We start from the raw sequence: 13,497 nt of genomic DNA on the forward strand, positions 1-13,497 counted from the left end.
ACTCTAAATGCAGCCTGGCAAAGGCAGTGTGGCAGTGACTCAGGTTTCCCAGCTCTGCCCCTACTTTCTGTGGTTGCAAAAATCAAATCATTTGACGTATGACTGCTGTTACATTTGCTTGCAGAGAGACAGGAGGCACCGACAGACTTTTCGGGGAGACAGAGTGCAGCTCACAGTGCAACACGAGCCAATGGTCTTATCAAGCTGACAGAGCCTTCAAGCAGCACTGAAGAGCCAAGAGCCTTCAAAGACTCTGGGAGCACCCTGGCTCACGCAGCAAACATGGAACCAGGCTTCCCTCTCTCGGCAGATGGGACTGTGAAAGTTTTGTACAGGAGAGATCTGCTCCGGTGGGGAACGGGACAGAATAACCAGAACATGTTCTGTCCTAGAGCTTCAGGAGCAAAACCAGCATCACCCCACTCGTGGTGAAGGATGGGTCCCAGTGCTGGGACCAACCCAAGCCCAAGACTGTGAAGCAGCACAGATTCCTGTGGTGGGAGGCACAGACCCAGGACAAGAACGGGTGACATCCTTCATTCTCCTGGCTGGGACAGCACAAGGCCCCCGCTGCTGACTGCCACAGCCTCTGTCCAGCAGCAGAGGAGGGAACAGAGGAGCTACAAATGCAGGTTCACAGCCTGAATGTTTCTTCTAAGTCAGGGGGGAGGTTGTGATGCTGAGGGAGCTGATGCTGGGTGCCTCTGCGGGGGGCTGCTCACAGGCCACCCAGCACCTGTGAGTGCTCCTGCTTGTGCTGAGATGGGGACAGCAGCAGCAGCTCCTGCTGACACTTCCCACAGCCCTCACAGGTATCCCTGCATCCCATCTGGACCAGCAGAGAGCAGAAGCCAAGTGCCAGCACTCCCCTGAGCTGGGCAGGAGAGGCCAAGGTGTTCCTCTGGCCAGGGACAGCTGGAGAGGATCCCTGCAGGTTTTGTGCTCCCTCCTGAAGCAGGCTGAGGGTGGAGACCTCACACTGCACATTCCCTGATTGTGCAACGGGGTGAGAACCCACTGCTTGCAGCACTCAGCTGTTAAAAAGCCATCTCAGGGACATCCCTGTGTCCAGAGCAGGACAAGGGCTGTGCTGGAGCAGCTGTGACACTGGGGACAAAGCTTTCCTCAAAGATACTGAGTGACCTTGCTCCATGCAACAAGCCTGTACTGAACCCCCAGGGTGGGGAGAGGCTCTTCTCCCTTGCTCCCTTTATTCCCTGTGCCTCCCAAAGTCCAGTGGACAGGGTTCACCTCACTCTAGAAGACTCAGCAAAGAGAATGAGAGGCAAGTAAAATAATTAAAAGTGGCCACTCTATCTTTCAAAGACAAAGAGGTTTGACATTTAGATGTAAAGAGTTTGTGAACATAAATATACACACACACACGTGTATATATATATATATATATAAATATGTAAAAACCTTTGGCTGATGGAACAATAACAAGGTCAAACAGTAAATATTTATACCTGGAAGCCATCAATCTCATCTGTGCTGTGGCCTCTTGCCAAAACTACCTTCAGAAGTAGTTTAGCTTGATGTGGAGAGGATTGGTGAGTTGCTTGGATGTTTTTTCTTCCCACTTTAATATTAATAGAACATTTACGTTTCCATCAATGAGTCCTTTGCCCTGATTGAGCCCTCTCCAACCTCAACAGGAGTCATGGAAATGTTTCTCTGCAGTCTGTAAAATCCACACAGATGTCTGAAGTGCGGCTCCAGGGGGGGATGAAATCTGGGGAAGAGGGCCTGGAGTGGGGCTTGGGCTGCTGTGACAGCCCCACCCCAGCTCTCCAGCATTCCCAGGATCAAGAACATGGATGGGGGCACCAGCACATCCCTGACAAGCCCTTCCCAAGGAAAGCCTGCTGGGAGAGCACCCTCTGTGCTGCAGAACTCTCCTGGATCCCCTGGGACAGGCAGCAGCCCCAGGTTTCTGAAGGTCTCAGAGAGGTTCGCAGCAGAACAGAGGCTCTTCCCAGGAGAGGTGACCTGCAACAGGACAAACCCTTTCCTGGGATGTGATGGAGTCCTCCCCAGGGGAGGCTGAAGGGAATCCAAGACACAGACGGAAGAAATCAAGGATGAGGAATGGGTGCACCTGGTGTCCACAGGATGGGCCAGCAGGGCTGGCTGGGGACAATCTTGTGCCTGGGAACAGCAAGCCTGGGGAGTGCTGGGGGTGTCCTGCAGCAAACAAGCCAGTGCCACTGAGCTGGCAGGGATCAGGACAGGGGACTGTGCTGGCTGTGGTGCAGGCTGGGCTGGCTGCACAGGGGAGAGCAGGGGAGCTCTGTCTTGAGTGCCACAGCCCTGCTGGGCTCTGTTTGAGAAGCTTTCAGGATGTTCTGTGAGGGCATCTTCATCAGCCCTTGGGAGAAGAGGTGGCACTGAGGGACCACCTCTGCCCCAGCCCTCTCCTGCCACCCCCCAGGGATGTTCTCCACTCTGACACTAAAATGCAGCTCTCAGTGACCATGTGCTGCTGTCCCTGCCTGCTGAGGGAGCCCAGAGGAGCTGTCCCTGCCTCCTCCATGCCCATGTGCAGTTTCAGAAGAGGGAAGGTGCCAAAACATCCCTCTGACATTCCCAGCAGCAGTGCAGCTGCAGGCTGGGACTGCACTGTGTGTTTCCCAGGTGGTGTGAGCTGCAAAACAAGAGTGCAGACCAACAGCTCATTTTTATCACCCTCAAAGACTTCCAGTTCCTGCCTGGGAGAGTCTCTTCAAGTCGGGGAAGTTTGGGCCTTGCCAGAAGAAAAGAAATAATGGAGTCTTGAGGTTCACAGTGCCCACTGTCTGCACAACTGTAGATTAGATTATCAGTGGTCATATACAGATAAGTTTCTGTACAGATCAGCTATGTATGCCCTTGTATGCCATCACAGCAAGCCTAAAACTCCAGTTTTTGATGCTAGATTAGCTCTGGCCTGGCAAGCACTTAGAAGAAGCCCCCATCAACAGCCTCGTGTTAACTGGGAAGGAAACGTCCTAATTTGAGTCACTGACAGTTTTATAAAAAAAGAACATTATCTTCTCTGTGATGTCTGCTGGCAGGAGATGTTAAACCACTTATTTATAACTATCTTCCCGAAATGCTTTCCTGCTTGGAAGCCAAACTAGAAATCCTGTTTGGTTTGTTGTCTTTAACCAAAGGATGCCGGTATTTCTGCTTCCAGCTGGCAGAAAGACTCAGAGCCCATGCCAGGCTTTGGTTCGGAATAGACTTGGCTTTCGAGGCGTGCTCACACAGGCACAGGAAGGCAGCGTTTATCAGGCAGCGTTTTTGGAAGAGCCAGCAGATGGGTGTCACGGGCAAGCCAGCAGGGCAGCGTCCTGGGGAGGGACAAGAGGAGAGGGCTGTGGGGAGGGACGGGCAGGAATTCACCCCGAGTTCAGCAGGAGTGATGGGATCACAGCAGGAAGGGAGGAAGGAGGCTCAGGAGCTGTGTGCAGCACTTCAGGGTGACCCAGCCCCTCTCCTGAGCACCACCCCACAGCACAGAGCCCACCTGGCCTGGGCAGCCAGCAAAGGCAGCCCCAGGATGCTTGGGCTGCTGAGAAGCTGATGGTAAGACTTGATGATTTATGGAGAGCTCTACAAAGCAAGCACTGACAAAAAGAGACGTGGCTCTTGGGGTAAAAGGGATTTTGGGGAATTCTCCGGCTAGCAGAGGAAACCAGCAGGGCCAGCTAAGCCAGCTAAGTCATTGGATGGAGTTATTTAAACCTGCTGTAATTCCATTAGTAAACACAACATACTCTTTGTGACCATTTTATTGTGTTGGTTTTGTTTGTTGTAGGGTTTCTATTCCGTTCACTTAGGCCTGAGTATTATAGTGACATGAATGTTTTATGAGACACTCTTCATCTAGCTTATTTAAGAGAAGGTTTCCAGAACAGACAGCTGTAGCCCTTCGCACTGGAGAGCCCAGGGAGCAGAAGGGTGGCAGGAAGGGAGCTCACTGCTGGAGGGAGTGTGGGGGTGCCTCGGGGTGAGGGTCTTGGGGACACGTCCAGGCAGTGATGGGGCAGCTGGAATGTCATAGTGGGGTGGCTGCAGCAGCAGCAGCAGGAGGCCCAAGAGGCAGAACCAGGTGCCAAAGAAGCCAGGATGTCCTCCCTGCCCAGCAGAAGGGCTGGGGATGGTTCACCCTCCCCTCTGCTCCTCCACCCCAATGCTGCAGGCAGAGCAGGAGAGCTCCTGGGTCTTCCCACCCACCAGGGAACCCTCAGGGATGAAAGGCACTGTAGAAATGACATGGTTTGGGGTGCAGATGCTGGGAGAGAGGATGTGGACAGAGCTGGCTTCCTTAGCAGCAGCCTGGGGGGGAGGTTCCTCCTTCCCAATATTGCCAGCTGTGTGGATGTGCTTGTGGACTCAACACCCTGGGACTGGGCTAAACACCTCCAAACTCCTCTCCAAATCTCAGCTGTGGGCAGGGGGAGTGACTGCACTGCTGTTGAGCCAGTGAGATTGGTAAAGGACAGGCAGGATGTGCACCAGGGCCTCCCATGCTGCAGGACAAAGTGCCCTGGCCTTCCTCGCTCTATCCTGCCGCCCCCATGGATATTCCAGGTGGGACAAATCCTGTGCCTTGTGCTCAGCCCTGCTCCTGCACGGGCAGGGGGAAGCTAAGCCCGGCACAGGGGCTCAAAGCAATGCTGAAGGCATCACCCTGGGGGTGCTGGGGCCCTGGTGTAGCTGCAGGAGCCCAAAACACACTGGGAGCAGCTCTGGGGACAGCCAGAGGGTCAGAGGGGGTGCCCTAAGAAAGAGGGGGTGCACCCCTCTGGGGCAGCAGGACTGTGCTACCCCAAGGAATCATCAGGCACAGGATGTCCCTCCCTGTAGGACAGTGTGCCCATGGATCCAGGGATGGATGGCTTGGATGTCACCACTTTGTGCTGCTGCTGGGAAAAGGACAAACTCTGGTTTGGGTCCACTGTGGTGGTCAGGAAGGGAGAAAAAGCCTCTCTCCAAGGCTCTGGAGGGCTTTCCTTAGAAGAGTGTGCAGTGCTAGACTGGGTCTTGCCTCAGTTGCTCTGTGGGATGGCACACATGGCTCTATGGGACAGCAGTGTCACCTGCTCTTCCAAAGAACCCCTTCTGCTGTTTTCCCGTGGTGCTGAGGATGCACCAGCTCAGCAGGGACTGGGAGAGTCTTGGGGACCACCAGTGCCCTGCCTCATCCCCGTGGCAGGTCCCACAGGGAGCATCCTGCATTGGAGCAGGGATGCACCATGAGCTGGGTTTCCCCAGGCTGTGCTCCTCCCCATCAGCATGGCTTACCCCAGAGGAGGGAGATTCCCTAAATCCACGTGTGAGCACTGAGATAGCAACGAGGGCTGCTGAGCAGCCAGAGGAAGATGAAGGGGAGGCTGAAAGAAGGGGCTGGGACAGAGAGGATCTGTTGAGAACAATAAATGGATGGGGCCATAAGAGGAAGTGATAGACCATCGATCTGAGCATCTCTGTGGCTTCCAGTCCTGATGCTGAGTGCGTGCAGCCTCACAGCTGCCAGCTCCTCCAAGGCTTTGTAAAGCTCCTGCCTGGACTTCCTGACTGATGCTAAGGAAAATGATTTCTCTGATAGGAACCACAGTTCCTGCTAACATCAATTGCCCCAAGAGTGCACAATGCCAGCCAGACAGCACCTTTCCCACCTTTCTTGTCTGGAGAGACAAAACCAGCTGGGTTTGGTGAAGACAGAGAGGAAGAAGACCTGCAATACCTACAAGATGCTGTCCGCTCTGGTAACCACAGCAGGGGCAGGTTTGCCCCAGCGGGCACTGGACCACAAGCTGGCCCATGCCAGGCTGCTCCCTTGTCCCTGCAGGTGACCAGCTCACCTGCATTCACAGCCCAGGTGCAGGACCCTGCACAAAGAGCCAGGCCCTGAAGAGGAGCCTGGCTGAGTGACTGACACACCCTGCAGCCCACGTGTCCAGGAGCATCCCCCATGCTCGGGCAGCCCATAACAGAGGAGGAACCCCAGAGCAGCGGCCCCTGGGGACAGCATGAAATGGCAGAGGCATGAAGACCACGGGGACCACAGGAGGTGGCAGAGGAGAGATGGCAGCACAGGGTGACTTGGTCAGATGGGTGACAGCAGACTTAAGATGTTAGAGGCACAGCTTGTTATGATCCCTTATTATTTTTTTAGCTTTCATCATCAAAGTAAATATAACCAAAGTATATATGGGATTAAATTAAAATCACAGTTTTGTTTACATTAGAAAAGAGTGACATAATAATAATAATAATAATAATAATAATAATAATAATAATATCAAATGAACAATAATAATTAAACAAAAGAAGAAAAGAAGAAAGCCCTGGAGAATTCCTGCTGGGATGATGCTCACTGATGGAAGGTTTGCGTGACCGGTTTTATTGTTTGGGGATCATTCCCTTGATAGCTGACTCCCGGTTCACGTAGGTGGCCCAGTAGACCAAGTTGAAAATGGCAAAGAGGACTGGGAAGACGATGCGGGACATCTTGTCTACCTTGCTGACGCTGTTGTAGGTCTTCTTGCTCTCGGGGAGCTTCTCCTCCAGGCGGGGCATCTTCGGGGGCATGCTGGTGGCCGTGGCAGTGGCAGCAGCACTCTTGGAGATGGTGGGCAGGCCGGGCTCCTTGCTGATGTTCAGGGCGTAGGTGGTGCCAACAATGTTGTAGGTGTTGTTGGTTTTCTTCGCCAGCGCCACCGGCTCTTTTTTCTAGGGGAGGTGGAAGGGAAAACAAACAAACAAACAGAGGTGAAGGGGCAGGGAATGGCACGGAGAATGTTTGGCCCTCTGAGTTTACCTGCTTAAGTCCGGGTGAGGAGGTGGAGAAAGGTGTGAGGAGCAGGAGGCCAAGAAGGGAGGAATGTACCTTGTGAAAGAAGAATGGCAAAAGGAATGACACCCCGTGCGCTCATCCTTGGGGAAGAACTGGATTTTCTGCTTGGCTGGCTGCTTCCTGGGGCAGGTGAGAGGAGGACACAGCACACAGGATTACAACTTGGTTTTATTTCTTGGTGGCAAAAAGCCATATTAAGAATATGGGCAACAGCATTGCAGTATCCTTGCACCATATTTCAGTGCCCTGAGTTCCTCACAGGAACACCTTAAAATTTAACATAACGATGTTCAAATTGCTTCTGGAACCCTTTAGAGCACCTCACAGCCCACCCAGGTAAGATACAGAACAGATGGAAGGCATTTGCACCAACCAGGATTTCTGGAATGCTCAGCACAGCACCACAGGGCAGAGGGAAGACTTTCCTCCTGCCTTCATACCCAAGGGATGCTGAAAATCACAGGAGGTGAGGGAATCCCTCCCACAGGGCTCTGGGGGACAGCATACATGCTGCAGTGGGGACAAAATGCAGGGAGGATGGCAAGAGAGGCCCTTGTGTGTCAGATGTGATGCACTGAAGGATGAGGGTGAGTGCTGGAGACAGTTCAGGTGTTCATGAGGATGGGTGGGCACGAAGATGGACCTAGGGAGTCATGACAGGTGTTGTCCCTGCTCTGGGGATCTTCCTGCTGCTGCCAGGGACCTGAGACCAGCTGCACTGTGCTGTATAAGCAAGCCAAGCCTACGAGGAGAAGGCCACTGACGGAAATCTGCACTCAGGTACCCCATGATTGCCCCCTGCTGCACCAAGGGCCAGCACCAGACACAGCAGTGCCTCGTGGTGGGACTGGTCTCTAAACTCAGAACAAGGCGTGCCTTTGGATGACTTTTTTTCTGCTGAAAAGCAACTGAAACACAAGGTGAGGCTCATCCAGGCATTTCCCAGGGCTGCTGGGCATGGTCATGCACGTTCCTGTGAGGGAAGCACTTCAGGAGGAGAACTGCACTTGCAGGCAGCAGGACCTGTCCCTGTCCTCACACTGCTCTGGGAACTGGGCAGCACTGGGAGCTGGAAGGGCCAGGCCTGCCCAGCCTCTGCTCTGCAGAGACAGTCCCAGGGCTTCTGTTCCCAGTGCTGTACTTCCATTTCAAATGTGTCTACAGTCACCATGGATATTCCTGGTTACCTTAGGAAATGAATTTTCCACAGTGATTTTCAGAGGGACACTAAAAGCAGACCTCTGTGCAATCTTTAAACCCCTCTCCAATAACACCGCAGCCAGGCAGCCTTGTAATAATGCCAGCAATTACAGAAATTAACTTGTTAGGAGGGGGTCTAGATGTCTTCAGACTCCAGACCAGACTAAACCACTGTTTGGACCATATCCATAGTATTTTATGGTCTTTAACAATTAACTAAGTCTGATTCTGCAGTCATTAGAGCCACATTAACACATTCCCTCTGCACAGCAGATGAACTTTTCCTGCTAAAGAACTGACAAAAAGCAAGTAAAGATCTAAAGATGTTTCACCTATTAAAACACCTAAATAACTATGATTACTTATTAACACAGCTACAGGAGGCAATAAAATAATTAATAATCAGTAATGAAATGAAAACCAGATTGTTGTTCACAGAACGTAATTGGCAGTGCACTGTGGTTATCTCAGTATTAATCAGCCATGTTATTCATTAGAGGAATAAGATGAATCCATGTGACATGACATTTTCAACCTGGACAGCTTTCCTGCCCCAGAGTTTGGAAAGTGGATGCATAGGGAATCAGCTGAAATGGAGTAAAGTCAGGCAAATCTGGGTGCTGTGGGTGGTGACAGCTCCTCCCAATAGTGCGATCCAGAGACCCCAAGCATTAATTTGGACTTCCCTGACCTCAGATCAGGCTGTTCAGGTAGAGCAGGGGCTTGGGAACCTTCAGCCAGGGCCTTTTCCCAGCTGCCCATGGAATCCTCACCCTGCTGGGAGCACCCAGAACACCCACACTGCCTACACCAGGCACGCCTGTGCTCTCCATGTGTTCTGCCCCTGAGATGTCAGAGGAAACGGTTCAGCCTGTTTGCTGGGCTGTGCTTTATAAATAAGTGTTTCAGGCAAGCTTTTGACAATCAAACAAAGCAAAATGTTCTTGTTGCTGTCAGCTGCAAAGTAGCCGCCAACCCTCGCCCTGCACCTTCATCTGTGAGGAATTCCACATCCTCCTGAAATAGAAGGGAAGAGTGGATAAACAGGAGGGACCCCCACATTTGCTTTGAAAGCTTGTCCTATTCAAAACATCTATTTTGCAAAGCAATTCTTGCACTTAAGGCCCCATTGAGGCACAGGGAGACTGAATTGCTGCACAAAGATGTCCCTGTGCTGCTCTCCTGAGGGAAAAGCTGTAAAATCTGGTCTAGAGATAAATCTGTTTCCTAGACAGAGCAGTCTGACAAGTGGTTCAACAACACACACACTGGAAAATAATAGTATTTTTGCTAAATATTCTTGTCTTCAAGCCTCTCTGCTGAGGAGCTAACAACTGAACATCTAAATTATGGGAACTACTGCTTCTGTCTATGGTTTGCTTGAGATTTAGTTCTCTGTGCCTGCTTCACAGCAGGAGAAAATTCAAATTGGAAGCACTATGCCTCTGACAGGCAACCCTGAAAGTCACCAGTATCTGCAGAACTTGGGAAATCCAAGATTTGCCACTTGTCATTCTAGTCATTTTAATGACCCCCAAGCAGCTCCAGTCTCTGATATCTCTGTATCCCATCAGCCAAAGCCCAGCAGTCTCCTGTTGCAGCAAAGGCATCACTCCTTCCCCACACCAAGCCAAAGTTCCTCCTTTTCCTCCTTTTCCCCAGTGTGCCAGGGACTTGATCATTCAGATTCAGATCATTCAGATTATATGGGACAGATCCCAATGATCTTATGCTCCCTGGATCACCAGACAAAGAGGTTGGATGGTTGGATGAATTAAATGATCAGCCCAATACACCACATGAGAGAAACAGGGTGAAATGCTGCTGAAGAATGATTCATGGACTGTACTGAAGGTGCTGAGGACATAAATCACTTGCAGTGTTATCACAGAATCCATTAAGTTGGAAAAGACTTCAGAGATCCTCGTGGAAATCATGGAGATTGGCAAGTGCAAAGAACAAAGGACACATGGGCTGCAGAGCATGACCAGCCAGGGAAAGTCCCAGCAAAAACATAATTGACTGTAGTGAGGCAGATAAAAAAGAGAAGGCTCTGAACCATCCTGAGCCCCAAAGACTTCAACCTGGTTGAAAACAGTGTCCTGTCAAGGTTGGTTCTAGTTCCTCCAGGATTGTAACAAAGATGCCACAAGTGGAAAGACATAAAGGAAAAAGAAAAATGATTCCCAAGGGAGCTGGATCAAAAGGCAAACTTGAGAACTGCTGAAGAGTGGGTTGCACAAAAAGCCAGGTTTTAACCCAGTAGAAAAGGCACCTCATGCATGTTTTCCTTAGTAAAAAGTACATTACAAGCCTGGACCTAACCTCACCATGCACTGAAGAACTATTGTCTTATGACAAAAACAAAGATCCAGGACTATTGCTCCATCCAAAGCATGTTCTGTTTTCATGTGTCTGACTGCAGATACTTGTATGGTTTTGTTGCTTCTTGACACCCAGAATTCCAGGGCAATGCCATTCAGGCACAGATACAGAGCAAGATCAGCTTTTATGCACAGACATGGCATTGCAGGCAGAAGTGGGTTTAAGTGTCTTCCAAGAAACCAAAGCATCTTCCATCCTGAGAAACAGACAACACTTTTTGTGGTAAACTCACTGGTAAATGTCATCCCTGCAGTTTCCCAGCAGCAAAGTCACCGTTGCTTGTTTTCTCTTTGGATCCTCACTGTCACAGCCACTCAAGAAATGACCTTGTTGGCTCCAGATGGCCATTCTTGTGGCTGGGATGATGGATGGATCTCTCTGTCCAGACACAGTCCTTCTCTCCTGAATTGGATCCTTTAAACAAGGAATTTTGAGGATGCTGGAGGGTGGGAGCTTTTCTGGCTACTGAACCCACACATCTTTCAATCTCTTTGACTTCTCACTCGTCTCACACCTCTCTGCTATCTCAAATCTTCCTCCTGATGATGTTTTAATTTTAAAAATCACCTTTCCTTTCCTTTCCTTTCCTTTCCTTTCCTTTCCTTTCCTTTCCTTTCCTTTCCTTTCCTTTCCTTTCCTTTCCTTTCCTTTCCTTTCCTTTCCTTTCCTTTCCTTTCCTTTCCTTTCCTTTCCTATCCTTTCCTTTCCTTTCCTTTCCTTTCCTTTCCTTTCCTTTCCTTTCCTTTCCTTTCCTTTCCTTTCCTTTCCTTTCCTTTCCTTTCCTTTCCTTTCCTTTCCTTTCCTTTCCCTTTCCTTTCCTTTCCTTTCCTTTCCTTTCCTTTCCTTTCCTTTCCTTTCCTTTCCTTTCCTTTCCTTTCCTTTCCTTTCCTTTCCTTTCCTTTCCTTTCCTTTCCTTTCCTTTCCTTTCCTTTCCTTTCCTTTCCTTTCCTTTCCTTTCCTTTCCTTTCCTTTCCTTTCCTTTCCTTTCCTTTCCTTTCCCAAATACCTCTCTCCAATTTGATCTGCACCTCTAAGCTGGTTACAGCCACTTTACCATACAAAAAAAAAAAATAAACTTTTTCATCTACAATTGGCAATTACTGATGGCAGGCTGGAAAGGCTTGGAAAATCTTTGGGTCCAAGAAACATTAGTCAAACCTTATCAGAGTGCAGGTTAAGGGAGTTTTTAGTGACATCTATGGTGATATCTGCTTGCTTTTGTTGGAGAGCTGCAGAGAATGTGCAGATAGCTCCCAGCTAGAACCAGCTGCGGCTACAGCCAGAACATCATTGTGATTTTATTATGCAGGGACCAATATTTCACCAAGACCAGCCCAACATTTTAGATTCTACCTGAAAAAAACCCCAGGTGTTCCCATCTATACCAACAGTTTGGCTGAGGGGGAGGAGAAAAAAAAATAAACACATTGAGGATGTCTGTCAGCAACCAGCAGCTATTCCACGGCAGTGATTTTGTCCAAGTGGGATGGGAAGCATTGCTGCTGCCTGCAGTGATTTTTTTTTTGTGCTCATGCAATCAAACCTGGAGTGAGGATCCTTGCCACCACGCCAATAAAGAACATTGCTTTTGGCTGGGGAGAAGGATCTCCAGAGACCAGGGCTCAGCCTGGGCTTGTCACTGGCAGTTTTACTCTTGATACAAACACTTTAAAATGCCAATAGTTATTCCTTTGCCTCTCCCTTTTGTGGTTTCAACCACCTGGCTTGTCAATTGTTTCAGGAAGAGCTAATTAAAGGCTGAAACTGAGCCAATGAGGCACCTCCATTGCGTAGCAAATTCACTGCTTGGAAATACTCATTGGAATAAAGATGAAAAGCAAATATGTTGACACATAGTATTCCTAAGCTCCCTGAAAGCCCATCACTCTTCAGGGAGCTCTCTGAGCTGCAGAGACTAGGAGTGAGTTTGCTTCTTCAGTAAAGATTGGAGATAGCTTGAAAAAGCATCCGCAAATTTGGACCCCTTCCTGATTCTCCAGGCTGATCCCAATTGCAGCAAAGTCACGGAGAGATCCCCCTCTGAAACATTCCTGGTCCTGCTTTGTTTTCTTGCTTGATTATCATGTGCAGGAACATTCTGCATGCTCTTACCCTATTGTTTCAGCACTGTTAGTCTTGCAGTGCTGGGTCAGTGAATAAATTGAGGAGCACGCTGCTTCTAAGATAAACTGAAGCTTTTGAGCCTTTACTGCTTTTTCCGCCCAGTTCACATAATTGCCCAAGGCTGTGTGAATCCTGACTTTTGCTGATTTGCCCATCCCTGAAAGGGACACCACGGCTTTGAGGACCTGTCCTGACTCTTCACTCGTGCCAATAACTCAGGAAAGGCTTCTCTCATCTCTAGAGGCCAGGTTAGCATCACTGCTCATGGTGGAAGTGGAAGGCCATCACCTGACCCTCTCTGGACGCTTTCTGCCATGAGTCTGCTGCTCAGACCACAGCTGCAAAAGCAAACAGATAGACAGAGTCCAAGAAAGACAAGAGAGAGGCATCCAACACCCAGTGATGGCTCTGTTCACCTTCTTTGACCTCCACACCAGAGAGATGACTGGCTGCTGTCTTCCCAAAAGTCGCTGCAATTCTGTCAGGTGTTTAACATACAGCCCCACAACAATTTCCAACAACACATTAAAATGCAAAGGAGAAAAATAGAAAGGCTCCAGAACCAAGAACAAGGACAAAGCTGATTTTCAAATTGATTCAATAAATATAAACAAGGAGCAGCATGCTACAGTAAGCGATTTCTCTGCGCAGCCAAGATTAAATCAGTTCAGAGGGAGGGGGGCACGAGCAGGGGTAGCAGAGCCTGTCAGGATGAAGCTGCCAGAGAGGCCGATCCCGAGTGGGGAGGGAAAATGCGAGTGATGCCAGGCATTAATCTGCTGCCAGTTGGCATTTGGGATTGCTGGCTTCCCACCCACCCTCTGTGCCCAAACTCACAGAGCAGCAGCTGCTGGCAGCTGTGGGCAACGGTACCAGTGTCAGAGCTGGCCAGGGGACACGGCCCCGTGGGTGTCCTGGGGTTTTTGGCATGCTAGCAGCAA

General features: G+C 50.0%; 1 protein-coding gene across 5 annotated transcripts in view; it reads right to left on the bottom strand.

Moving 5' to 3' along the window:
• Positions 1-1,447: 1,447 nt before the first annotated feature.
• The window catches only part of GABRA3 (gamma-aminobutyric acid type A receptor subunit alpha3), a 70,167-nt gene continuing 58,117 nt past the window's right edge, over positions 1,448-13,497 (bottom strand). For all 5 annotated transcript variants that reach the window (XM_088062499.1, XM_088062498.1, XM_005527414.3 and 2 more), the window contains one exon: positions 1,448-6,723. In XM_088062499.1, coding sequence (XP_087918625.1) covers positions 6,394-6,723 — 330 coding nt within the window. In that variant the 3' untranslated portion in view covers positions 1,448-6,393. The remainder of the gene's footprint in view (positions 6,724-13,497) is intronic.

Source organism: Pseudopodoces humilis, chromosome 15, assembly GCF_049639895.1.
Source record: "Pseudopodoces humilis isolate 2021_Gansu_Grassland_sample_001 chromosome 15, ASM4963989v1, whole genome shotgun sequence".
Taxonomy (NCBI): Eukaryota; Metazoa; Chordata; class Aves; order Passeriformes; family Paridae; genus Pseudopodoces; species Pseudopodoces humilis.